This window comes from Oncorhynchus mykiss, chromosome 9 (assembly GCF_013265735.2).
Source record: "Oncorhynchus mykiss isolate Arlee chromosome 9, USDA_OmykA_1.1, whole genome shotgun sequence".
Classification (NCBI taxonomy): domain Eukaryota; kingdom Metazoa; phylum Chordata; class Actinopteri; order Salmoniformes; family Salmonidae; genus Oncorhynchus; species Oncorhynchus mykiss.
In genome coordinates this window covers 23701176-23728201 of record NC_048573.1, presented here as the reverse complement: position 1 = coordinate 23728201, position 27026 = coordinate 23701176, and the positions used below count along the sequence as shown (strand labels likewise).

The 27026-nt window shown below is 44.1% G+C and overlaps 1 protein-coding gene across 3 annotated transcripts; it reads left to right on the top strand.

The window, feature by feature from the left end:
- Positions 1-1075: 1075 nt before the first annotated feature.
- On the top strand, positions 1076-26133 carry ccdc149a (coiled-coil domain containing 149a). 3 transcript variants are annotated; one of them, XM_021615156.2, is made up of 13 exons: positions 1077-1241; positions 11566-11727; positions 11947-11985; positions 15360-15467; positions 15564-15680; positions 15892-16064; positions 16443-16515; positions 16772-16856; positions 17842-17986; positions 18263-18339; positions 18695-18727; positions 23222-23335; positions 24665-26133. In XM_021615156.2, exons 1-13 carry the CDS (start codon positions 1191-1193, stop codon positions 25210-25212), a joined length of 1725 nt encoding a protein of 574 aa, XP_021470831.1. In that variant the 5' UTR covers positions 1077-1190; the 3' UTR covers positions 25213-26133. The 3 variants fall into 3 exon arrangements, with proteins under 3 accessions (XP_036843504.1, XP_021470831.1, XP_021470832.1); XM_021615157.2 differs by lacking the exon at positions 18695-18727; XM_036987609.1 differs by lacking the exons at positions 18695-18727; positions 23222-23335 and having other exon boundaries at positions 1076-1241.
- Positions 26134-27026: the final 893 nt, after the last annotated feature.

Sequence of the window (27026 nt, the reverse complement as noted above, 5' to 3'; positions counted from 1 at the left end):
ACAGAGTGGAGCAGAGACCAGGCTTTGTGGAATTCAGTTCCAACTACATCGATTCATCCAAGAACAATACTTTATAATAATTATGAAACGCTAACCTTGTACCTACGTTTGTCCTCTGTAGTTGCGTTCCTCGCTTTGTTTGCTGAAAGCCATACTTTTTCAATAAACTTTAATCACAATCGGTAACTGCTCATTGCTGTAAAATGAAACTCAGCGCTAATGGGCATGTGACAATGGAATCCCAATAAAGAAACAGTGGGTGGTTGTATTTGATTAACATTTATTGAAAAAGTATGGATTTCAGCAAACAAAGAAAGGCATGCAACTACAAAGGACAAACATAGGTACAAGGTTAGCGTTTCATAATATTTTTTTAAAGTATTATCTTGGGCGAATCGATGTCGTCAGAGCTGAATTCCACAAAGCCTGGTCTCAGCACCACTACATTGGAGTTCATCAAAAACGTCCTTAACCATTGAGTGGAATTTAATCAGCTAGAACAACCCCAGAGCAAGTCCCTGTAGTGTCTTTAATTCTATGGTAAATCAAATATCTTACAAGAACTTTCTCATATCCTCTTTGACAAAATGTTCCATCTCTGCTCACTGTTTATATAAACCGACCACCTCTATCAATACAATAGGCCTAGGATAAAATATAAATTTATTATTTCCATCCTCTGCGGACCCACCCGGACATCTCCGCCCACCTGCAACAGCTGACATGAGTAATAACAGAGGGGATTCGATTAATCTCGCCCGGATGCCCGTGTTGGCGTGTTTTGTACCGGCTGAAAGTTGATTGCATTCGATATGGAACGAGGCTGTCTCCCAGACTTGAGGCAGGTAATCCCGCTCTGTACGACAGCTCAAAACAAAAGCGAGAACATATACTTTATGGAAAAAATATGTATATGTTTTTGAACGCTTGACCATGCTGCCTGGTTGACAACATAACTAAGCAGCTCAGAATGCTATTCGATTTGAGTGGCGCTCCTCCCTCACCGACTTCGCCCGGTCACGTGATGAGCCAGAGGCTGGTTCAGTGCGGGCCAGCTTAATAGAACTGCCATAGATACAGCGAAGCGGAGGAGGAGTCAAAAGAAGAGAAGTCACCTTGCTGAAGACAGTAGCGTACCAACTAATACAGGAAAACCGTGACATTTACGTGTTGGAAGAGGCTGCGAAATTATGAATTCTTCGAAAAGGAGTGAAAGTGACTGGCAAGGCCTGGTGAGCGAGGTGAGTGCGCTGCAAAAACACTGACAATCGGTTGCGTGAGCCATTAGTGATGCTTAGCATATAGAATTGGGTTGCCATATGGAAAGATACATTAAATGTCTACTTCGTGATACGTATTTTGTTACTATTATCTAGCCAATTTGAATAATTATATGGTTGTGTGTGCGCATATTGCCTATCACAGCGTATTTTTTAACACTAATCCTCCAAATCAAATCAAGCTTTATTTATACAGCACGTTTCAGACATGGAATGCAACACAATGTGCTTCAGAAGAAAAAACAAATATAAACAATGAAAATAAAAACTGAAATATTTACTACACAACAGAGATGAGAGGGTAAAAAACAAAAAAATAACAATAACTTAATTATTTAAAAGCACCCTAAGGCAAAGCTAAAAAGGTGTGTTTTAATATCTATTTTAAAATGTACACAGTTTTGGGCCCCCTCAGGTTCTCTGGCAGGCTATTCTCAGGGGCTTGGGGCATAGTAACTAAAGGCTGCCTCCATGCCTCTTGGTCTTAGGCTATGGGATGGATAAAAGGCTAGTTAGTGCCAGAGGACCTGAGGGACCTACTGGGTACATAACCTATATGTGGAAACCCCTTCAAATGAGTGGATTTGGCTATTTCAGCCACAACAGGTGTATAAAATCGAGCACACAGCCGCCTTGCAATCTCAATAGACAAACATTGGCAGTAAAATGGCCTTACTGAAGAGCTCAGTGACTTTCAACGTGGCACCATCATAAGATGCCCCCTTTCAAATAAGTCAGTTCGTCAAATTTCTGCCGTGCTAGAGCTGCCCCAGTCAACTGTAAGTGCTGTTATTGTCAAGTGGAAACATCTATAAGCAACAACGACTCAGCTGTGAAGTGGTAGGCCACACAAACTCACAGAATGGGACCGCCAATTGATAAAAATTGTCTGTCCTCGGTTGCAACACTCACTACGAGTTCCAAATTGCCTCTGGAAGCAACGTCAGCACAATACTTGTTAGTCGGGAGCTTCATGAAGTGGGTTTCCATGGCCGAGCAGCCACACACAAGCCTAAGAACACCACGCGCAATGCCAAGCGTTGGCTGGGGTGGTGTAAAGCTCCCGCCATTGGACTCTGGAGCAGTGGAAACGCATTCTCTGGAGTGATGAATCACGCTACACCATCTGGCAGTCCAACGGTCGAATCTGGGTTTGGTGATGCAAGGAGAACGCTACCTGCCCGAATACATGGTGCCAACTGTAAAGTTTGGTGGAGGAGGAATAAATGTCTGGGGCTGTTTTTCACGGTTTGGGCTGGCCCCTTAGTTCCAGTGAAGGGAAATCTTAATGCTACAGCATACAATGACAGTCTAGATAATTCTATGCTTCCAACTTTGTGGCAACAGATTGACAAAGGCCTTTTCCTGTTTTAGCATGGCATTGCCCCCCAGTGCACAAAGCGAGGTCCATAGAGAAATGGTTTGTTGAGATCAGTGTGGAAGATCTTGACTGGCCTGCACAGAGCCCTGAACTCAACCCCATCGAACACCTTTGGGATGAGTTGGAACGGTGACTGCGTGCCAGGCCTAATCGCCCTACATCAGTAATGCTCTTGTGGCTGAATGGAAGCAAGTCCCTGCAACAATCTTCCAACATCTAGTGGAAAGCCTTTCCAGAAGAGTGGAGCTGTTATAGTAGCAAAGGCGGGACCAACTCCATATTAATGCCCATGTTTTTGGAATGAGATGATCGACGAGCAGGTGTCTACATACTTTTTGTCATGTAGTCTAACTTCAAAGCATGTCTGACATTCATTGGTGTGCACAATCATAGATTGATTTTAAAAACCAATAGAATCTTAAAATGAATTCTAAAACTGACAGGCAGCCAGTGCAGAGACCTTAAAACCGATGTATTGTGTGCTCTTCGTCTGGTCTTGGTCAACACCTGTGCTGCAGCATTCTGTTTGTTTTGCAGTTGACCAATGGCTTTCTTGGGTAGACCAGACGAGAACATTACAGTAGTCAAGCCTGCTTGTAATAAAATCATGGATGAGTCTCTCTATATCAGCCTGAGAGAGAAACGGCCGCACATTGGCAATGTTCCATGGGCGGTAAAAAGTTAATTTGGTCTCATTCCTAATGTGTGATTTGAAATTGAGTTCAGAATCTGAAATAACACCTAGGTTTTTTTTACCTGGGATTTTGTCTTTATTGCCCGTGAATTAAAATGTGTGGCAGTATTCTCGCTGTGCTTTGGCCCCAACAATAAGTACCTTGCTCTTGTCTTGATTTAGCTAGACAAAGTTGTGCGCCATGATATTTAAATAACTAATACAGTCTAATAATTTCTGTGGAGCTAAAATACTCGGACACAGAAATGTGAAGTTGTGTATCGTTTGCGTAGCAGTGAAAATCAATGCTGACCTTTCTGATAACACTGCCAAGGGATTGTGTGTGTGTGTGTGTGTGTGTGTGTGTGGAACAGTACCGGAACGAAAATCGAACCTTGTGGAAAGCCACATGTGATATCTATTTTCTCTGTCATCACCCTTGGTGAACATAACTCAAACTCTTGACCGGTTAAATAGGTCCTAAACCAATTTAGAACTGGACTGGAGAGGCCAACACACCTCTCCAGTCTGTTCAGAAGGACATCATGGTCAATAGGGTTGAATGCAGCACTTAAATCCAAGAGTACAAGGAGCTGTTTGGACTCTGTTGGCTCCAAGATCATTTACCACTTTAACCAAGGCTGTCTCTGTGCTGTGGTGGGCCCGAAAACCAAATTGGAATAAAAAACATTTTTAAGAATTGAGTTAGTTGGCACTTAAAGTAATTAAACTGTTTGAAAACCAATTTCTCCAGAATTTTGCTTAAGAATGGAGGGTTGGGCCTCCCGGGGGTGGCACAGTGGTCTAGGGCACTGCGCTAGCTGTGCCACCAGAGACTCTGGGTTCGCGCCCAGGCTCTGTCGCAGCCGTGACGTCCGTGGGGTGACTCATAATTGGCCTAGCGTCGTCCGGGTTAGGGAGGGTTTGGCCGGTAGGGATATCCTTGTCTCATCACGCACCAGTGACTCCTGTGGCGGGCCGGGCACAGTGCACGCTAACCAAGGTCGCCAGGTGCATGGTGTTTCCGCCGACACATTGGTGCGGCTGGCTTCCAGGTTGGATGCGTGCTGTGTTAAGAAGCAGTGCGGCTTGGTTGGGTTGTGTTTCGGAGGACGCATGGCTTTCGACCTTCGTCTCTCCCGAGCCCGTACGGGAGTTGTAGCGATGAGACAAGATAGTAATTACTAACAATTGGATACCACGAAAAGGGGGTAAAATTAAAAATAAATTTTATAATATATATTTTTAAATTGGCCTAAAATTGCTGAGAGCTGAAGAATCTAGATTAATTTTCTTCAGAAGGAGTGTCACCATAGCAGTTTTTAGTGCAGTGGGGAAAGTGCCTGTGAATTGTGAATGATTTTAACAATAGCTTGCACTTCTTCAAATATGCATTTAAAATCTGTTTTGAAGGTGGTTGGGATAGGATCGAGAAGGCAGGTAGAATGCTTAAGTTGTGATGTCACTTTCCTGAGCTTGCCTGTGTCAACCAGGGAAAATATATCCATAGTGCCTTTGCGTGGTGGGCTAGGGCACATATCATCAAACTTCTCATCAGGTCTTGCTTGTCTGATAACAAACATTAGGTTGGGTATCTTATGCTGTGAACTCATCACATTTAGATGTGGAGGAAAGTTCACATAGGTTTGCGGGTGCAGCATTTGGTCGACGAGCCCATCTGACTTTTCTAATTGCCTCATTCATGGGTTTTTCTTTATTTTTACTATTTTCTACAATGTAGAAAAATAGTGAAGACATCAAAACTATGAAATAACACATGGAATCATGTACAGTTGAAGTCGGAAATTTACACACACTTAGATTGGAGTCATTAACTTGTTTTTCAACCACTCCACAAATTTCTTGTTAACAAACTATAGTTTTGGCAAGTCGGTTAGGACATCTACTTTATGCATGTCACAAGTAATTTTTCAACAATTGTTTACCGACAGATTATTTCACTTATAATTCACTGTATCAGAATTCCAGTGGGTCAGAAGTTTACATCCACTAAATTGACTGTGCCTTTAAACAGCTTGGAAAATTCCAGAAAATGATGTCATGGCTTTAGAAGCTTCTGATAGGCTAATTGACATGCTTGGTCGCAATTGGGTCTTCCAAATGGACAATGACCACAAGCATGCTTCCAAAGTTGTGGCAAAATGGCTTAAGGACGACAACAAAGTCAAGGTATTGGAGTGGCTATCACAAAGCCCTGACCTCAATCCTATAGAAAATGTGTGGGCAGAACTGAAAAAGCGTGTGTGAGCAAGGAGGCCTACAAACCTGACTCCGTTACACCAGCTCTGTCAGGAGGAATGGGCCAAAATTCACCCAACTTATTGTGGGAAGCTTGTGGAAGGCTACCTGACATGTTTGACCCAAGTTAAACCATTTAAAGGCAATGCTACCAAATACTAATTGAGTGTATGTAAACTTCTGACCCACTGGGAATGTGATAAAAGAAAAAAAAGCTGAAAAAAATCTTTCTCTCTACTATTATTCTGACATTTCACATTCTTAAAATAAAGTGGTGATCTAACTGACCTACGACAGGGAATTTTTACTAGGATTAAATGTCAGGAATTGTGAATAACTGTTTAAATGTTTTTGGCTAAGGTGTATGTAAACTTCCGACTTCAACTGTAGTAGCCACCCTTTGCCTTGATAGCTTTGTACACTCTTGGCATTCTCTCAACCAGCTTCACCTGGAATGCTTTTCCAACAGTCTTGAAGGAGTTCCCACATATGCTGAGCACTTCTTGGCTGCTTTTCCATCACACTGCGGTCTGACTCATTCCAAACCATCTCAATTGGGTTTGGGAAGGGGGATTTTTGGAGGCCAGGTCATCTGATGCAGCACTCATCACTCTCCTTGGTCAAATAGCCCTTACACAGCCTGGAGGTGCGTTGGGTCATTATCCTGTTGAAAAACAATTGAGTCCCACTATGGTGTATTGCTACAGAATGCTGTGGTAGCCATGCGGGTTAAGTGTGCCTTGAATTCTAAATAAATCACTGACAATGTCACCAGCAAAGCTCCATCACACCACCACCTCCATGCTTCATGGTGGGAACCATACATGTAGAGATAATCCGTTCACCTACTCACCTATCAGTCCAAAACGAACGTTAAAAACAATATTGTGACGAAACATTCAAACCATGAATAGACAGGTTGGTTGTTTAGCAACAACAATGATGAGGTTTGCGTAGAATGTTGACAACATTTAAGCCATATTCGGTCTACAATGTTTATTGAAAACATAAATACATTTGCACAATGACCACTTGTCTCTCAAATACATCGTTGATGGTTAGGCTAGCTAGTGAATTTGACACATATTAGCATTGATAAGAAATCAATTTAAAACCACTCAAAACAAGACATGGCATCAATGACAAGATGAAGTCGAAGTTGGAACTACTCCACAGATTATCCATTATATTGACCAGATACTCCAGTGGATGCTTTAATGAAAAGAAATGTCTTCAAAAATGGAATGCAGTCGGGAGGAGGCAAGATTAGATGGGACCATTCCAGACAATTAGAGGGCAGATACGTGTGAACAATAGGAACAACGGTTTCCACTAGTTACTACAGCCACAAAGTAAAAATGGACTATATTGTAAAAATTCATGAAAACAACAATTAGCTTTTTGGTCTTAATTCAAGGCTAGGCATAAGGTTAGCGGTGTTGCGGTTCGTGTCAATCACATTTTAAGAATGGAAATGGGCAGGGTTTACAACTTTGGCTGTGGTATCTAGTGACAACCAGGCACGACTCCGATATAAAACTTGTTTTTCAAAGTTGCTGGGATGTCACGTGTCCTACTTATCACTACACTCGTAACAACCTAATCATTATGATACTTCCATTCGATCAAATAAACCACATGTAGCAAATAAGCTATAAAAAATGTGTTAACCAATTTCGACACTCTCTCATTGACCTCATACAAAATCTTGCTTGGTGAGTGAATTTATGATAATAAAAAAAAATATGTAAACATCACCTGCTGGAGGAGACAGATTTTGGGCTCAGTTATCGCTCTAGCTTTGCCTATTCTCTCTGACTACTCCTGGAAGTGACATTGCAGGCTAGCTCAGTGCTGCCCCCTCTTATTGACTAAAAGCTAATTTATGCTTGATCCGAAAATGTGGTTGGACGTTCTGTATGGAGGGTGTAACGCAATTGCGGAGTCTCCAGAGGCATGCAGAGGTCAAATTGAGCTCCGTACCGCATAACCGTGCGCCTCCCAATTTTTGCAACAGTGCAGAGGGTTCCATATATCTCTGCATTGACATGATTGGTTGACAGTAATTGGGGGCGAGAGGTCCTGTATAAACACAAACTCACTTCCTGGAAAATATCCTTCACAACAGCTCTGTTGAACAGTATGAATGCCCTGACTTCTGCAGAGGCCTTATCACTGTAAATGCAGAGAACAGATTGACCATGCAGCTCCTTTAACTCAAGTTGAAGGCCGACCAGGGTACTGCAGGCTGCCATTACCAACACAAGTATCCTTAACTTCTTGTGTGTGATTTAAACAAAAACAAAACTTTTTTTTTTTTTTTGGTTTAAGGACATACATCTGGTGTATTAGAAAACAATTATATATATTTTTTACACAGATTGACCACAACGATGGTGATTTTTCCATTTACTACAATGGGGGATCATGTTTTCTGCAAACAATGCCTGCAGTACCACAGTCTGACTTTTACCCCCGTGGCTTCAATGAGAGGGGGCAGTCGTTATCCCGTGGGTTAGAATTTGAAAATGGCTCGATTTTAATAATAATCAGCTATAACCTGTAATCTCCTACCCGTTATTGGGCTTCAGAATGAGCACACACTCAATGTTTGCACAAAAAGTGTACCAATCACACAGTCATCCCTTGTACCACACCAAGTATGATGGCTGAGGGAACACAGTTAGTCCATTCATTGAGAAGGCTGTGTCGTGTCCTTACTGCGGATATTACACTTTGCTACTACTGGTTATCACTTTTATATCCTTTGCATAACTGAGTGTCTGTTATCATGACAACCTGTATGTGGGGGGGGAGGTTCCACATGAATATTCCAGTGTTTCTTATCTTCACACAATGCATATTGTGCATAGCCAACTGTTTATTCTTCCATTAGTGCTGAACTAGCAGCCACACTGGTGATACTGTTAAGTCAAGTTACAGGTGATTTACCTGTTACTGTATATGAGATGTATTTTAGTCAATAATTGGGCTGAACATTTCTTGGACTTGTTTTTTTCTGTACCAATTCATGACCTTGGGACTATAAGGTTCTATTTGACATTTTGGTTTTAAAAAATGAGTTCTTCACATAGTTTCTCTTTAGGTGGTCCTTTACATGTGAGATGTACATTTACGGTAAAAAACATTTTAATCAGGAAGTTCTATCTGCGCAAACTCCAGATTATACATTTTTTACACCTGTTTTCTCCCCAATTTTGTGATATCCAATTGGTAGTTAGTCTTGTCCCGTACGGACTCGGGAGAGGCAAAGGTCGAGGGATATGCATCCTCCGAAACACAACCCTGCCAAGCCGCATTGCTTCTTGAGACTCTGCTCTCTTAACTCGGAGGAAACACTGTCCAATTGGTGACCGCAGTCAGCGTGCATGCGCCCGGCCCGCCACAAGGAGTCGCTAGAGTGCAATAGGACGCTGGGCCAATTGTGCGCCGCCTCATGGGTCTCCCGTTCGCGGCCGGCTACAACAGTCTGGGATTGAACCTGGGTCTGTAGTGATGTCTCTAGCACTGCGATGCATTGCCTTCGACAGCTGCGCCACTCGGGAGGCCGCAAACAACCTTATAGCACCAAGTAAAAAGGTATCTGCAAAACACCGTGCATTCGGAAAGTATTCAGACCCCGTGACTTTTTTCACATTTTGTTACGTTACAGACTTATTCTAAAATGGATTAAATCATTTTTCTCCCTCATTAATTTACACACAATACAGTGAAAACAGGTTGCTAGAAATTTCACAAAATCAGAAATACCTTATTTTACGTAAGTTTGCTATAAGACACAATTGAGCTCATGTCCATCCTGTTTCCATTGATAATCCTTGATGTTTCTACAACTTGATTGGAGACCACCTGTGGTAAATTCAATTGATTGGACATGATTTGGAAAGGCACACACCTGTCTATATAAGGCCAGACGAAAACCACTCCTCAGTAAAAGGCACATGGCAGCCCGCTTGGAGTTTGCTAAAGGACTCTTAGACCATGAGAAACAAGATTCTCTGGTCTGATGAAACCAAGATTGAACTCTTTGACCTGAATGCCAAGCATGACGTCTGGAAGAAACCTGGCACCATCCCTACCGTGCAGCATCATGCTGTGGGGATGTTTTTCAGGGACTGGGAGACCAATCAGGATCATGGGAAAGATAAACGGAGCAAAGTACAGAGAGATCCTTGATGAAAACCTGCTCCAGAGTGCTCAGGACCTCAGACTGGGGCCAAGGTTCACCTTCCTACAGGACAACGACCCTAAGCACATGGCCAAGACAACAAAGCAGTGGCTTCGGGACAGGTGTCTGAATGTCCTTGAGTTGCCCAGCCAGAGGCCGGACTTGAACCCGATCAAACATCTCTGGAGAGAACTGGAAATACCTGTGCAGCAACGCTCCCCATCCAACCTGACAGAGCTTGAAATGCTCTGCAGAGAAGAATGGGAGAAACTCCCCTAATACAGGTGTGCCAAGCTTGTAGTGTCATACCCAAGCTGTTTCGAGGCTGTAATCTCACTGTCAAAGGTGCTTCAACAAAGTACTGAATCAAGGGTGTGAATACTTATGTAAATGTTTTTTTAAATAATTTCATAAAACATTTGCAAAAATGTCTAAGTTTGGTTTTGCTTTGTCATTATGGGGTATTGTGTGTAGATTGAATAAAGCTGTAATGTAACAAAGTGGGAAGAAATCAAGGGGTCTGAATATTTTCCAAATGCACTGTACTAGTATGTATGATGATATACTTATTGAGTCACGAAAGAGGAAGACGTCACAACAGTTCTGAGATCTGGGACTTAAAAAATACTAAATCTCAAAACTATGCATTTTGCAGATAGAACAGTATAGTCTCAAGTCCTTTATTTTTAATATCATAGGTTCTGGTCCTCATTTGTAATTACTTAAAAAATAAATTCTATCACCTTTTCTGAAGAAGAAGCTCTTTATGGTAAAAACCCAAACAAATAAATACAGGTGCTTTAGAGCACGTTTAAGGCCCTTAGAGGCATTGCTGTTTTTGTCTTGTTCTATATCAATACGAAAAGCTCCATGGACGAGGTATTTCACTAAAATTACTAACGTACATTTTATTGATAACTAGCAAGTAGTTTACTGACTTTGGATGTCAGAGACCAGACAAATATATCAGTTTATTCATCCAGAGCTAAACTTGAACAATGTTGCTAGTTATCCATATGATAAGGTGTATTTATAATTTTAGGGAAATATTGCTTTAACAAATGTGTGATGAACATTAATTTGATCATGTGATTAGAAAGATGAAAGGGTGTTGTCTTTATTCATTAAATGTCTGGAGTTTTTTAATTGAAATAATTGTAACTTTCTGGGCCAGATAAAACATTTTGGCTGAACCATTTCAGAGCCATACGGTCGTCGTCGTCCCCCCCTCCCCCTTAAAAGAGGAAAAAACTATTTACAAATGTCTTTAGGATTTTGATGTTCTGCACTTTGGGTACCTTTTTTAAGGTTAGGACTTTGATGTGTTGTGAAAGAAGAATTCGCTACAAAACAGTTCTGGGATGTGAACTTTAATGCTGAATATCTCAGAACAATGTTTTGCGCAGATAGAACCTTTATATAGTTCCAAGGTCTTGAATTGTCAGTATACTGTGTATGCAAAAGTGATGAGGTTAATTGGGAAGTTGTACCATGGTTGTAACTGCTTAACTGTTTTCAGTTTCCTCATTTTATTTTTCCTGTTAAAATAACTTAATGAAAGGGCCTTGATAGTTTTTCACCATGTTATTTTCACCTTTCAAAGCTTTGAATCAGATGAAATGAAAGCTATTCAACACTTTCTGAAATACTAACCTGTCCTTACACTTTATAACAATGGGAGCAATAGTTTTTTTTCTTTGACATCCGAACATGCAACTTGAGCATCCACAGTAGGAACCGGTGTTAATTCCCATTCCGTACCCTCCCCTATATTGTTTCTTAGTTCCTGGTGTGTAAGCGTAAACTAGACAGCAAGAAGGAGGCCCTCCTGATCCTGTCCAAAGAGCTGGACACCTGTCAACAGGAGAGAGACCAGTATAAGCTGATGGCCAACCAGCTGCGAGAACACCACCAAGGACTCAAGAAAAAGTACAGGGAGCTCATTGTGAGTCTGTCTATAGGATTTATGTTCAGAAATCTTTATCTATAATGATTTGCCTTAGTGATAATCTGGACAAATGACGACTTTGACTTTGTTTTATGGTTTCTAAATCAGTGACCCATGAATGTTTGTTTAAATGGAGCATAGTATTTTGAGGGAAAAGCAATGGGATCACTGTTCATGCTCTGATTCACCTTATAGTAAAATGTTTATTTCTTTCAGGATGGAGATCCTTCTTTACCACCTGAAAAACGCAACCAGGTAAGTTAAGCTGTCTCTAATGCCCATTCTACAGTTGAAGTCGGAAGTTTACATACACCTTAGCCAAATACATTTAAACTCAGTTTTTCACAATTCCTGACATTTAATCCTAGTAAAAATGTATTGTCTTAGGTCAGTTAGGATCACCACTTTATTTTAAGAATGTGAAATGTTGGAATAATAATAGTTATTTATTTCAGCTTTTATTTATTTTCATTACATTCCCAGTGGGTCAGAAGTTTACATACACTCAATTAGTATTTGGTAGCATTGTCTTTAAATTGTTTAACTTGGGTCAAATGTTTCGGGTAGCCTTCCACAAGCTTCCCACAAAAGTTGGGTGAATTTTGGCCCATTCCTCCTGACAGAGCTGGTGTAACTGAGTCAGGTTGGTAGGCCTCCTTGCTTGAACACGCTTTTTCAGTTCTGCCCACAAGTTTTCTATAGGATTGAGGTCAGGGCTTTGTGATGGCCTCTCCAATACCTTGACTTTGTTGTCCTTAAGCCATTTTGCCACAACTTTGGAAGTATGCATGTGGTCATTGTCCATTTGGAAGACCCAATTGCGACCAAGCTTTAACTTCCTGACTGATGTCTTGAGATGTTGCTTCAATATATCCACGTAATTTTGCTGCCTCATGATGCCATCTATGCAAAGCACCCCCACAACATGATGCTGCCACCCCTGTGCTTCACGGGTGGAATGGTGTTCTTCAGCTTGCAAGCCTCCCCCTTTTTCCTCCAAACATAACGATGGGCATTATGGCCAAACAGTTACATTTTTGTGTCATCAGACCAGAGGTCATTTCTCCAAAATGTATGATCTTTGTCCCCGTGTGCAGTTGCAAACTGTAGTCTGGCTTTTTTATGGTGGTTTTGGAGCAGTGGCTTCTTCCTTGCTGAGCGGCCTTTCGGGTTATGTCGATATAGGACTTGTTTTACTGTGGATATAGATACTTTTGTACCTGTTCCTCCACCATCTTCAAGGTCTTCTTTCTACTGTTGTTCTGGGATTGATTTGCACTTTTCTCACCAAAGTACGTTCATCTCTACCAGACAGAACGCATCTCCTTCCTGAGCGGTATGACGGCTGCATGGTCCCATGGTGTTTATACACTGCTCAAAAAATAAAGGGACACTTAAACAACACAATGTAACTCCAAGTCAGTCACACTTCTGTGAAATCAAACTGTCCACCTAGGAAGCAACACTGATTGACAATAAATGTCACATGCTGTTGTGCAAATGGAATAGACAACAGGTGGAAATTATAGGCAATTAGCAAGACACCCCCAATAAAGGAGTGGCTCTACAGGTGGGGACCACAGACCACTTCTCAGTTCCTATGCTTCCTGGCTGATGTTTTGGTCACTTTTGAATGCTGGCGGTGCTTTCACTCTAGTGGTAGCATGAGACGGAGTCTACAACCCACACAAGTGGCTCAGGTAGTGCAGCTCATCCAGGATGGAACATTAATGCGAGCTGTGGCAAGAAGGTTTGCTGTGTCTGTCAGCATAGTGTCCAGAGCATGGAGGCGCTACCAGGAGACAGACCAGTACATCAGGAGACGTGGAGGAAGCCGTAGGAGGGCAACAACCCAGCAGCAGGACCGCTACCTCCACCTTTGTGCAAGGAGGAGCACTGCCAGAGCCCTGCAAAATGACCTCCAGCAGGCCACAAATGTGCATGTGTCTGCTCAAACGGTCAGAAACAGACTCCATGAGGGTGATATGAGGGCCCGACATCCACAGGTGGGGGTTGTGCTTACAGCCCTACACCGTGCAGGACGTTTGGCATTTGCCAGAGAACACCAAGATTGGCAAATTCGCCACTGGCGCCCTGTGCTCTTCACAGATGAAAGCAGGTTCACACTGAGCACGTGACAGTCTGGAGACGCCGTGGAGAACGTTCTGCTGCCTGCAACATCCTCCAGCATGACCGGTTTGGCAGTGGGTCAGTCGTGGGGTGGCATTTCTTTGGGGGGCCGCACAGCCCTCCATGTGCTTCCCAGAGGTAGCCTGACTGCCATTAGGTGCCGAGATGAGATCCTCAGACCCCTTGTGAGACCATATGCTGGTGCGGTTGGCCCTGGGTTCCTCCTAATGTAAGTCAATGCTAGACCTCATGTGACCTCACCAACGGGCTGGAGTGTGTCAGCAGTTCCTGCAAGAGGAAGGCATTGATGCTATGGACTGGCCCGCCCGTTCCCCAGACCTGAATCCAATTGAGCACATCTGGGACATCATGTCTTGCTCCATCCACCAACGTTGCACCACAGACTGTCCAGGAGTTGGCGGATGCTTTAGTCCAGGTCTGGGAGGAGATACCTCAGAAGACCATCCGCCACCTCATCAGGAGCATGCCCAGGCGTTGTAGGGAGGTCATACAGGCACGTGGAGGCCACACACTCTACTGAGCCTCATTTTGACTTGTTTTAAGGACATTACATCAAAGTTGGATCAGCCTGTAGTGTGGTTTTCCACCTTAATTTAGAATGTGACTCCAAATCCAGACCTCCATGGGTTGATACATTTCATTTCCATTGATCATTTTTGTGTGATTTTGTTGTCAGCACATTCAACTATGTAAAGAAAAAAGTATTTAATAAGAATATTTCATTCATTCAGATCTAGGATGTGTTATTTTATTCCCTTTATTTTTTTGAGCAGTGTACTTGCGTACTATTGTTTGTACAGATGAGCGTGGTACCTTCAGGCATTTTGAATTTGCTCCCAAGGATGAACCAGACTTTTTTCTGAGGTCTTGGCTGATTTCTTTTGATTTTCCCATGATGTCAAGCAAAGAGGCACTGAGTTTGAAGGTAGTCCTTGAAATACATCCACAAGTACACCCCCAATTGACTCAAATGATGTAAATTAGCCTATCAGGAGCTTCTAAAGACATAACATAATTTTATGGAAATTTCCAAGCTGTTTAAAGGCACAGTCAACTTAGTGTATGTCAGCTTCTGACCTACTGGAATTGTGATACAGTGAATTATATTTGAAATTATCTGTCTGTAAACAATTGTTGGTAAAATTACTTTGTCAAGCGCAAAGTAGATGTCCTAACTGACTTGCCAAAACTATAGTTTGTTAACAAGAAATGTGTGGAGTCTCTGCTCACTCCAAACTAAGTGTATGTAAACTTCTGACTTCAACTGTATATCCCTCAAACTGTTACACATGTTATACTTTTATCACAATGTTTATATGATGGACAACTCTATCTGAAGCTTTCCCAGTTTGACTTGATTTGATCCTGCGCTTTCAATCTCCAACCTTGTGTGTCTGAGGGGTTGAATACAGCAGAAAACATTTATGTCTCGTATGAATTAATAAAAGCATTCTTCTATTTCTCTGACGTCTCCCCAGGTGAACTTGGCTCAGCTGCTGAGAAACGCAAGGGAGCGAGGGAAACAGCTAGTCGAGGAGGTGAAGGAGCTGAATCAGAGACTGGCAGAGGCCCAGGGGGATAACAAGGTAGGGCATCAAACACACACACACACAAACCTACATCTCTCATACTAACTCAGTGAATCTGTTCCTCCATTTGACCCATCTCTCCCTGGTCCACAGCTGCTGAGGATGACAATCACTAGACAGAGGCTGGGGGATGAGGAGGTGGGGGCACGCCACTTTCCCGCCCATGAGAGAGAAGACCTGGTCCACCAACTGGAGAAGGCAGGACTACAGGTGGGAAGGGATCTTGTCCAATGGGAATGCTCTTTTTCTATGGTACATCGTGCCCTAATGAACACGACCCAGTGCCTCTCCTTCTTCAGCACTTTCAGAATAGTGCAAAAAATGGAAGATAGGAGACAACCGTGTCCTATTCGCTTTCTTTGTTTCTCTCGCTCGCTTTCTCGCAGTTTCTCTCGCCCACTGTCTCTCTCTGTGTGTTCAGATGGAGGAACTGGAGAACAGTGTTAAGGCACTGACTGATGAGCTGGAGGACGTTAAGGCAGAGCGTGGCGTGTTCAGCGAGAAGTCTGAGCGCCTCAACCTGGAGCTCAACCATATCCTGGGTGGCCACGAGACCCGGATCATCGACGTGGATGCCCTCTGTATGGAGAACAGGTGAGGGGTGGACTCTTCTCTGCTAGTATTACATTTACAGTTGAGTAATTTAGCAGAAGCTCCTATTAAGAGTAACTTACAGTCAGTGCATTCAATTAAGGTAGGTAAAAAAACGACATGCCACACAATGTTCAACACAATTAAATACCCCCCAATGTATATTAGGCTATGCACGCACAATTTATTTTTACTTCTGTACACCATAGGAGACATTTTCATACACTGTGAGGTTGGCACTATTTCAATGTCTTCCTATTCCAGGTAGGCATAGGGTGTCCTGTGTGTGTTTCTAGATGAAGAATTGTTGTTTGCTGCTGCTTTTTCTTCTTCTTTTGCCCGGAAAGATGAATCTAAAGCTATTTTTTTTCCCTCTGTCAGGTATTTACATGAGCGGTTCAACCAAGTCCAAGAGGAGGTGAACTTGCTGAAGTCTAACATCATGAAATACAAGGTAGAGTGGTGTCTATCTGTGAGAGTGTGCTCAATACCCGCATTGCAGTAACGAGTAACTTTTTTTACCATCGGTTAGACTCTCCTCACGTTTAGATACTTCAGAATAAGGTGTGTGTGTGTGTGTGCGTGCAGTAAACAAAGGCGCTGTGTCAACATTGCATTGCAATTACATTGAATTCTAGCCAGTGTCTCTTGACAGTCCCAAAGAGAGTTAGAGATGACAGCTGATAAAGGTGGGTGTATTTGTTTTGCAGACTGCGTTGGAGAGGAGGAAGAGCTCTAAATTGTCTGGGAAGTCCAACAGCAGTGCTCTAACAGGAGTCCTCTCTGCCAGACAAGGTACACCACCATCGCATACAGATGCGTCCAGCTACCACATGGCAGGTCCCAGTTCAGACTGGTAGCTCCGTAGTGAGTAAGATAAGAGTGCTGGTCAGAGCAACTGATCCGAGAAGAGCAGTTAGGAACTTTCTAAGTGATCTCCTCTGTCATTGAATCTAGGTAATGCATAGCCCAGGGACGCATAAGTGTAGAAGATGTGAACTAGCTAGCTAGTGAGTGCAAGCCCACTGCAATGATTTAACCTTCCCTGAGATTTGAAGGATCTATTCTAGAACCTGTATTGTAGCGTGGCAGTGTGAGTTGCATTACATTATTTACTTGAAGAAATCAAGCTACAGTAGCACACTGACGTGTAGAATCTATTTTCAGCTCTTGTAAAAGCCTATCATATTTATTCTACACCACCAGGGTTCCAGTTCTAGATAAAAAATAAGTACCTGTAATGCCCATTCTGTCTGAAGTCGACATTATTTCTTCATTAGAGTTATGTTAGTCTCCAGTGCCTAACTTTTGAAACACCTGAGACTCGCCCTAATTTGTATTCAGAGTTCTGGCAGAGATGCAAAGCTTAGGTCTTGATTGACAGTTTTCGGCAGAGCCAGCACAGTAGGGCAGCAGTTCAAGCTAGAGGAAGCAGGGAGGTAACCTATTGTACAGACGGCTGTTTCTATCGCTCTGTCACTCTTTCACTCACTCTCTCTCGCTTTTTCTTTCTTTCTTTATCCCTCATCTACCCTGTGTGTCGCTCCTGTCTATATACTGTTTCTCTCCTATTTTTGTCAGTCTTGCTATCTGTTTTCATCTCCCTCCTCACTCTGTTTAACTTATGTCCTCCCCTTTCTTCTCCCCCTCGTACTCTCTCTACTCCCTTCTCTCCCTCCCTGTATTTTTATTTTTTCCTTCTCAATGACTTACTCCTCTTTCCCCTTTATGCCCCCTTCTTTACCCCTTTTTCTGATATATTCTCGCTCTGTCTCTGCAGTGCAGGAGTTGTTGTCTGAGGAGCAGGGCTGCAGTCTCCCGGCCACGCCCCAGTCCATCTCTGATCTAAAGTCCCTAGCCACGGCCTTGCTGGAGACCATCCATGAGAAGAACCTGGTCATTCAGCACCAGAGACACACCAACCGGTATATACACTGGCACACACATTTCTACAGTACACACAGGCCTACACACACACACACACAGTCCACACATTCCCTTTCTTATTCTTTCATATCCTTTATTTACGTCTGGTGTGCTTTGTCTCCATTGACCTTTACCCATAGTAAGTTCATAAACCTCGCCACACAATGTTCTCCACTCCTACTAGTCAAACAGTGGAGACACACTTAGTTTACAGTCTGGCCACTGGGCCATAAGGGACCTTGTGACTCACCCTCCAGTTTACCTTCTCCACACAGGATTCTGGGGAATAGAGTTGCTGAGCTGGAGAGGAAGTTGAAGACATTAGAGGTGTCCGGCTTGTGGAGTCTTCCAGGTTAGTTACAGTAACGTTGTTCAAACGCATTGACTGTTATTGACATGAGTGTAAATCCTAGACAGTGGGGTTTTAGTTGGGTGGATAATACTAGATCTTGCAGCTAAATAACACTACAGAGAACAAAGCACCACACCATTAGCAAACACACTGTCTACCAACATTTATTTGCAAATATCTGGTTAATGCTAGCTCCAATGGGACTGTATGATGAAATGTTACCCAGCTTTACCTACTGAGAATTTCTTTATGGACACTTCAATTTACCAATGAACTGACCAATTGGTGGTGCACGGTCCAATGAAATGATGTGTTATTAACTGGGTATCTCCTCCCTGGCTGCGGCTGCCTACAGGCCTGACCTACCACGTTTCTCTGGGAATAGGGAGTATGTGTTCTGTATATACCGCCCTTCTTAGCCCATGCTTTCCATTGTCATGCCACCTTGGCATCCTCCCAAAAACTGCCATCTCATATCCATCGCCCTAATGCTACCTCCATTCTAGCCCAAGGCCACTCCTTGTGCATTCATGTCACCTGTTGGGGTCTTCTCACCTGCTGTACGTAGTCACTTACGGCTTAACCTCGGAACCCAGAGCTAAATCACACTTGCACAATGGCCACCCACTCAGTTTGCTTACTCGATTCATAACATTTGTGTTAACAGTCTCTCCTGAGAGACTACTTACTGCTCCGTTTATCAGTATAAAAGGTGAGTCCGTCTTTTGTATATATTTGAATGTCGGTACAACTACAGGTAGGTTACCTAGCGGTTAGAGCGTTGGGCCAGTAACCGAAAGGTTGCTACACTGAACACCAATATAAATGCGACATGCAACAATTTCATACATGAACTGTAACTGTAAATCTAAGGAAATCGGTGAATTGAAATAAGTTCATTATGCCCAAGCTATGGATTTCACATGACTGGGAATACAGATATCCATCTGTTGGTCACAGATACCTAGAGAAAAAAAAAGGCAGGGGCGTGGATCAGAAACCAGTCAGTATCTGGTGTGACCACCATTTGCCTCATGCAGCACAACACATCTCCTTCACATAGAGTTGATCAGGCTGTTGATTGTGGCCTGTGGAATGTTATCCCACTCCTCATCAACGGCTATGCGAAGTTGCTGGATATTGGCGAGAACTGTAACACGCTGTCGTACACGGCGATCCAGAGCATCCCAAACCAGCTCAATAGGTAACCTGTCTGGTGAGTATGCAGGCTATAGAATAACTGGGACATTTTCAGCATCTAGGAATTGTGTACAGATCCTTGTGACATGGGTCCATGCATTATCATGCTGAGACATGAGGTGATCTCGGCACGATATCTCTGTGCATTCAAATTGCCATTGATAAAATGCAATAGTGTTCATTGTCTGTAGCTTATGCCTGCCCATACCATAACCCCACTGCCACCATGGGGAAACGCTGTTCTCAATGTTAACATCTAACCACTCGCCCACACGACGCCATACATGCTGTCTGCCATCTGCCCGATACAGTTGAAACCGGAATTCATCCGTGAAGAGCACACTTCTCCGGCGCGCCAGTGGCCATCGAAGGTGACCATTTGCCTACTGAAGTTTGTTACGACTCTAAACTGCAGTCAGGTCAAGACCCTGGTGAGGATGACGAGCATGCTAATGAGCTTCCCTGATAGTGCTAATGACAGTTTGTGCAGAAATGATTTGGTTGTGCAAACCCACAGTTTCATCAGCTGTCCGGGTGGTTGGTCTCAGAAGATCCCTCAGGTGAAGAAGCCGGATGTGGAGGTCCTGGGATGGCGTGGTCTGGTTGTGAGGCTGTTTGGACGTACTGCCAAATTCTCTTAAACGGTGTTGGTGGCAGCTTATGGTAATTAACATAACATTCTCTGGCAACAGCTCTGGTGGACATTCCGGCAGTCAGCATGCCGATTGCCCGATTCCCTCAATACTTGAGACATCTGTGGCATTGTGTTGTGTGACACAACTGCACATTTTTAGAGTGGCCTTTTGTCCCCAGCACAAGGTGCACCTGTGTAATGATCATGCTGTTTAATCAGCTTCTTGATATGCCACACCTGTCTGGTGGCTGGATTATCTTGGCAAAGGAGAAATTCGGACTAACGGCGTTAAACAAATTTGTGCACCAAATTTGCGAGAAATAAGCTTTTGTGCATATGGAACATTTCTGGGATCTTATCAGCTCATGAAACATGGGACCAACACTATACATGTTGCATTTTATATTTATATCATTCTAATCCTCGTGCCGACAAGGTGAGAAATCTGTCGCTCTGCACTTAACCAGGGTCGCCGTAAATAATGGCTGATCCCTGGCCGTGACCCCACTCTCCGATGTTTCGGGGGGAGTTGGGATATGCAAAAAAAACGCATTTCCATTTCACACCTCACACTTGTACAGGTTACCCACTTGTACATGCAGTGAAACAGGACAAATATGTTTTCCAAAACTACTGGTTAATGAGTGACAGGTAATTTGGGGAGCTTGATGCTGTCACATAAGAGTCCTGTGAAATGGGTAATTCCTACTGCTTTCAAATACTGAAATAGACTAACTTTTTAAGCGTATGATTTAGTAAATATCTGAACTAGTTTAACAGCTTCGCTCAATCTAATGGAAAGAACAGCAAATGTACAATGGACAGACATGCCAGTCAGACGTTGAGATTCTAGAACAGTTTCTCCAGTGTGCACCAGAGGGGGGTGTTGTGCTGTGTTTTAAAGTGCATTGGTGGGATTTAGGTGGCGAGCTGTAGCTCGATGAAGCTCGCCTGTCATGAGACTGTCATTCTCCCGCCATAAAACTGACAAGCATCCATTACTGAAAATGATTGCCCACATTACAAACACATTTAGGGGAATGTGCTGTTATTAGGGGATTTGTAGACGAGGCCCAAAGTGCCTCATGACTCTGTCCACCACAATCGGCGCAGGGCAGAGGGAGAGGGCGAGATGGAGATTGAGAGAGAGAGTGGCCATGTCAAGATGGACAGTCACGACGGGGAGGAAAAAAAACCAGAGGGGCCGATTTGGGGTAGGCCCCGAGTCAAAACATTGGACACGCCATGCGTTGCTGTTCCCGAACGACAAGTTAAAAGGGAGAGTAAAAAAACAAAAGCGACTCACTCAAATAGACTTGTGATTTACTCGACTACCCAAACCCCCCCTGGGAGCGATCCCCTGTTCAATGAGCGCTGGAATACACGCAGACTGAAAGCCTGTCTGGGCGCATCAGCCACACTCAATAGCAAACGGGGTGAGACTCGCATATACAGTAGCCTACTACACTGGAGAAGAAGATGCATTGTGCAATGCCCTGATAGATAGACATGTCATTACCCGGGTATTTTTAAACAAAGATTTCTCTATTTTCTCTCCCAAACTCTTCCCTGTCGTTGTTGCCACCTCTCCGCGGATCAACGTCCGTGAGGGCGCGGGCTGGCATCTCACAAAGGCGGTGTATTGGGTGTCCAGACCTGCCTCGTTGTCAAAATAAGAGACTGGTGATCCCCCCCCCCCCCCCCCCCCCCCCCCCGAGACTGGTGTAGGGACTAGAGAAGTTGGGTACCAGAGAGATGTCCGAAGTCTGTTTTGGATGAGGGAGATAGGCCTACAGTATGGGGTGTTATCGTTTGGGTGTCAGTGTAAAGGTAGAAGCAGTAGTTCTATTCGTGGAGGTTGTACTTCCTTTGGTACCTCTACTATCTTTGTTTTAGCATGTATGTAGGATATGTTTTGGCAGAAATAGGCTTCAGGATTAATGCATTCATGCATGCATATGTGCGTGCGAGTTGGGATGTCTGTCTCTTAGTGTGTGTGCAGTTATTAATGTGTGTGTGTGCGCGCACGTCTGTGAGAGGAGGAATGGACGGATGGATGGGCAGCTGTCAGGAGGGTATAAACCCACTCCTCCATACCTCCTCCTGAGCACGGCGTGGGCTGAAACCTGCTGCGTTCAGCCCAGGCCCTGCTCTGCATACATAATCACCTCTTTAATACTGGCTTTAAAAAGCAGCCTGAGAAACTCAAGTCACCAAAGGCCCTCTCAACTCCGGACGAGCAAGGCTCTCAGCCTGTATGAGGGCTAGCGCCTAGATGAAAGTTTGAAGTATTACTTAGCCTTGCCATTGCATGTATCCCAATGGGCATTTATTTAAGACGAATATGCTAATGTGTGAAATGAGGTGTACAGAAACTAAGTTGCAGAGTCCTTTTTCATAAACAGCTTTCGAGGAAAGTAAAAGGGGGAACTTCACAGGACAATCAAAGTACGGTGTGCATCCAGTGCCATAGATTGACGTGAAGAGGAATTGACCCCAACCCCTGGTGTGCTATAGAAAAGATGAGCAGTGCCCTGCGTTCATAACACAAGTGCTTGTGCCATTCATGCTTGACAGTCAACATGTTTCACATGCTGACATCCACGTTTAGCGTTCTTCTGTTTTTGTTTATGTTTTAATGTTTCAGTTCGTAATTCACACTTGAGTGACCCTAGTTTGTGTCGAGTGTGTTTGTGCTTGCGTGGGTATGTGTGTGATGTCTGGTATACGGTGCACGGTCCCCTGTGAGTAGCATATGGCGTCAGCCCAGGAGGCGTGCAGCCATCACTAATGAAGACTGATGACAGGGAACTGCATCCACTTCCTGTGAGCACAGTTTTGTGTGTGTGTGCATTTGGATGAATATGACTTTATCTGTGTGAAGGAGCACGCGCAGTCCTTACCTGCTTACACACGCACCTTTTTTGAAAACCACCCTCATGTTTTTAGCATCTGTGTCTGTTGGGTGTTTTTTATTTTCTGACTGGGTGGGGGAAACCTTCTGGGGAAGTTAACTCTTGTTCCCCTGTGGGTTTGTTGGGTTAACAGGGGGACGAGACAACATTATGCTGAGCGAGAGCCAGCGACCCGAGCTCCTATCGCCCAGCATCACGCCGTGCCCACCTCAGCCCCACACGCACGCAGCAACGCAGCCACCTAAAGGTGAGTGTGTAATTGTGTGTAACTGGGCTTCGCCGTTCGTTAAACGTCGCCCTCGGGCAGCGGCTAAAACGCTGTAATTAGCTCCATCCCCTCTCCCCACACACCCTTCATTTTGCGCCCAGTCCCCTTTCCCGCCTCTCCTCCAACGCTGGCCTCTCATTGGTGCTGATGGCTAAGTACCTGATGCTCCTCAAATGCCATGGCATTTTGGAAATGTGAGCACAATTCTCGCCCGCTGACATTCAAAAAGTTGGTGTGTTTTTGGAAGGGGGGGGCCCTATAAATATGGATGCTGGCATGAATTTTCTTTCCCTCTCTTTTGTGGGGGGCAAGTGTTCTCTGTGGTCTGTCTTTAACCTTTTTGACTGAACATTCACAAATATGGGTCAGTAATCCGCGGAATGGGAGAAATATTTTGGAGAGGAAGCAGAACTTAGGGGCGTCGCTATTTTTAGCCCTTTGCCGTGGAAGTGCTTGAGTCACAAGTTATTGAAATAACTTTTGTCGATTGACACAGACCCCAACTCCAAAGAGAAGTAGGGGTGGCTAGTTATTTAATCTTGTAATGACATCTTAATTCTATCAATTTGAAATGGAGGATTTAATAATCAACTCTTTACAGGTGCTCAGAGTAATGTGGTGTGGAGTTGTTTTCAATGTCCGTAACGTTCACACTGCATATTCACTCACGAAACTTGGTTGATTTTACATAGCTTACACTCATGCATTATCCATTTGCACAGCTCTACATACACCCAGGCTGGTTGGATATAGCATGTGGATTAAGGACCGACAGGAATTTGGTTGGGTCACCGCTGTCTTTTGACCACTATCAAGCATTACTGCAACATGCAAATATCAGCAGACTGCGTCCCCTAGCACCGAACACGTTGGTGTTTTTGAACTGCTGATCTAGGATCAGCCCCCTCTGTCCATATGCGCTTGTTCATTATGATCTGAAAAGCTAAACTGATCCTAGATCAGTACTCCTACTCTGAGGCGCATTATGAAACTGGCCCTGATAGGACTGTTAAGGTACTGTATATGTGGAAGGAAAAGCTCAACCTAGTTTACCAATGGGCTTTGGGGAACTTTTGTTCCAGTCCTGCTCTAACACACCTGATTTAAAACTCGACTATGCTTCAGCTGCTTATCAAAACCTTGATTAGCTGAACCAGCTGTGTTATAGCAGATTAGGAGGAAAAGCCTGGACACGCAGAAGCTCTCCGGGAGGACAGTTTACCACTAGGTAGAGTTAAGAGGGTGTTACAGCTTCATTATAACTACCCTCTCACAATGAACTCTTCTCCTCTCTCCCAATGTGACTAGACGACAGAATGGGAGCATCGTCGTGGGAACGGGCCACAGCTGGCGGTGACTTTGGCGCAGATGGCGTCGGCGGGGAGGGCGCACCCGAGCCCAGTGACGGGGCGGAGGCTAACTGCATCTGCCTGAGTGACAGGCGGGGAGTGGAGATTGTGACGCTGTCGGAGGAGCAGGCTGCCGCGGAGCTGGAAGAGGGGCAGAGTCCCGTGGAGGAGGAGGGGCATGAGGTGAAAGTGGACGAGGAGCTGGGCTCCACAGTGGAGGAGGGAGAGGAGGCGGCCCTGGCGCTTGACGCCCCACCCTTAGAGGCGGAGTCAGACTTGGGTAACCTCCCACAGCTGCCTGTAAGGCATGCTACCATAGATGACACCCTTGAGGCGGGTCATTTGATCTGCCATGATCAAGCAGTGGAGCCTACAGGACTCCCTAACACAGAAGATGCCTCTAAGCCAGCTTCCATATTCAAGACCCCAGACTGGGGTGGCACAGATGGGTGGGACCTGCACTATCAATCAGGACAGAGTGACAGTTGCCATAGCGACAATCATTGAAAAGTGAAGTTTGTCTTGGCTGCATTACTACTCACTAGCAACATTTCCACAATGTAGACCAACCCCCCCCCCCCCCCCCCCCCCTTTTGTGCTCCCAGCCATTCTTTGCATGAGTCTATAGAATGGATAGAGAGACCACTTTCTCAGCCTCCCATTGACAGTCAGTGCCTGAAGTGTACTTTGCATCTAGATAGTGTTGTTACTCTGAAAAGAGTAGACAATCTTGAAATCAATCCACTTGCAAGTCTAATGTCCTACAGGAGTAATTTAGCAAAGAAAATAGCAAAGATGGCAAAGTCCCCCCGCAAACTGCCTCCATGGTAGGATAATCCCAGCTGTTTGCTTCCTGTTTATTCCTAAGGGTTGCTAGTTAAATGAGAGCTGTTTTATTTTTTTCCCGTTGCCCACATACAGGAGCCATTGTGAGTTAGTGTGATGAATGTATTAAATTTGCATGGAAATCTGTGAAGAACATTGTTCGAGAGTTTGTAATGTATTTGTATTATTGTAGCTTTATGTATATAGATTATAGTTACAGTCACTAATCAATTATGGAGCCGTTTTCTTATTCTGTTTCTAATGGAAAAGTAGATGTTGGCTTGTGACTGCATGTGCCTTATATACACTGGAATATTTAATTTTACATTTTCAAATCCTTTTGAATGAGCTTGACTGACTTTTTGAATGTCATATCTTGCAGTGTCACATGTCTAACTTGTTGCATAGGAGCACAGACATATAATCAATATGGGCCTCAGTGCTGCCTGAGGAATGTCAATGTCCTTGTTTTCACAACCAACTGATTGTCATGGTTGTCTACTCTTATAAAGCTTTGTTTACCAGCTGCATAACCACACACACACACACACAGTCTTACTACACTTTTGTAAATAAACACATTGACTAATTTTGTCACACAAAGTTTCATGTTCTTGCCCCAAAATTCTGACACACACACTTACAGCCAAAGTCCAGGCCCTGCTAAGGTATTCAGATTCAGTTTTTCCCACATTCAGGCGGCAGCTGGCCTCTCCAAGCAAACGGCATCAAAGCCAGAATCCATGAAGTGCTTATTCTGCAGAAGGCTGCTTGCTATTTTTACTCTTTGACACAAAATAGGAGGAAGGAAAAAAATATAGAATCCCGGGAAGCCATGGTGTGTTCGCAGTACGCACACACTCACACAGAGAGAGTAGGCCCGCTGCCAGCCAGCTTATTTGGCATATTGGCGAGGCGTTTCGAGGAATCTGATGACTTTATAAAGCAGATGGGATTTGCTGCTAATGAAATTGTGAAACGACGTGGTGCCTTGGGCTTTAGCGAAATGCCTAACCTGCGTGCCAATTCACCACGATAAGGGGGTTCCTCATCCTCCGGTATCTTGCCTAATTTGACTTTAATGTCTCTGTGAAATTTAACTACTCAAAGGGGTAAACAGTAGAACTACAAATGTGTTATTTTCTGAGCAGTGGCGTGGAGCTGGTAGTTGTCGTTTTGTAGAAGTGAGACTGTAACCTAGGTTACAATGCGTGACCTGCCCTGTACTAGTCAACCAAAACTGACTGCCGCTCAGAGAGCCCTGGGCATTGAAGAAGTGAGCAATTTCAGCTGCTCTCGCTGGGTTGCTCAAGTTGTGACATGGATTGAAGTTGACAATTCCCTTTTTTGCCCCCCCTCCCTGCACCGATCCCTGATGGTCTGTCACAGCCTGCCGCTTGCACTGTGGGAAGTCAGAATCCTCCTGCGTCTCGCTACCAGTATACTTTATATTCTCTTAGAGGAATTTCTATTCTCATTTGCAAAGGAAAGTAGCT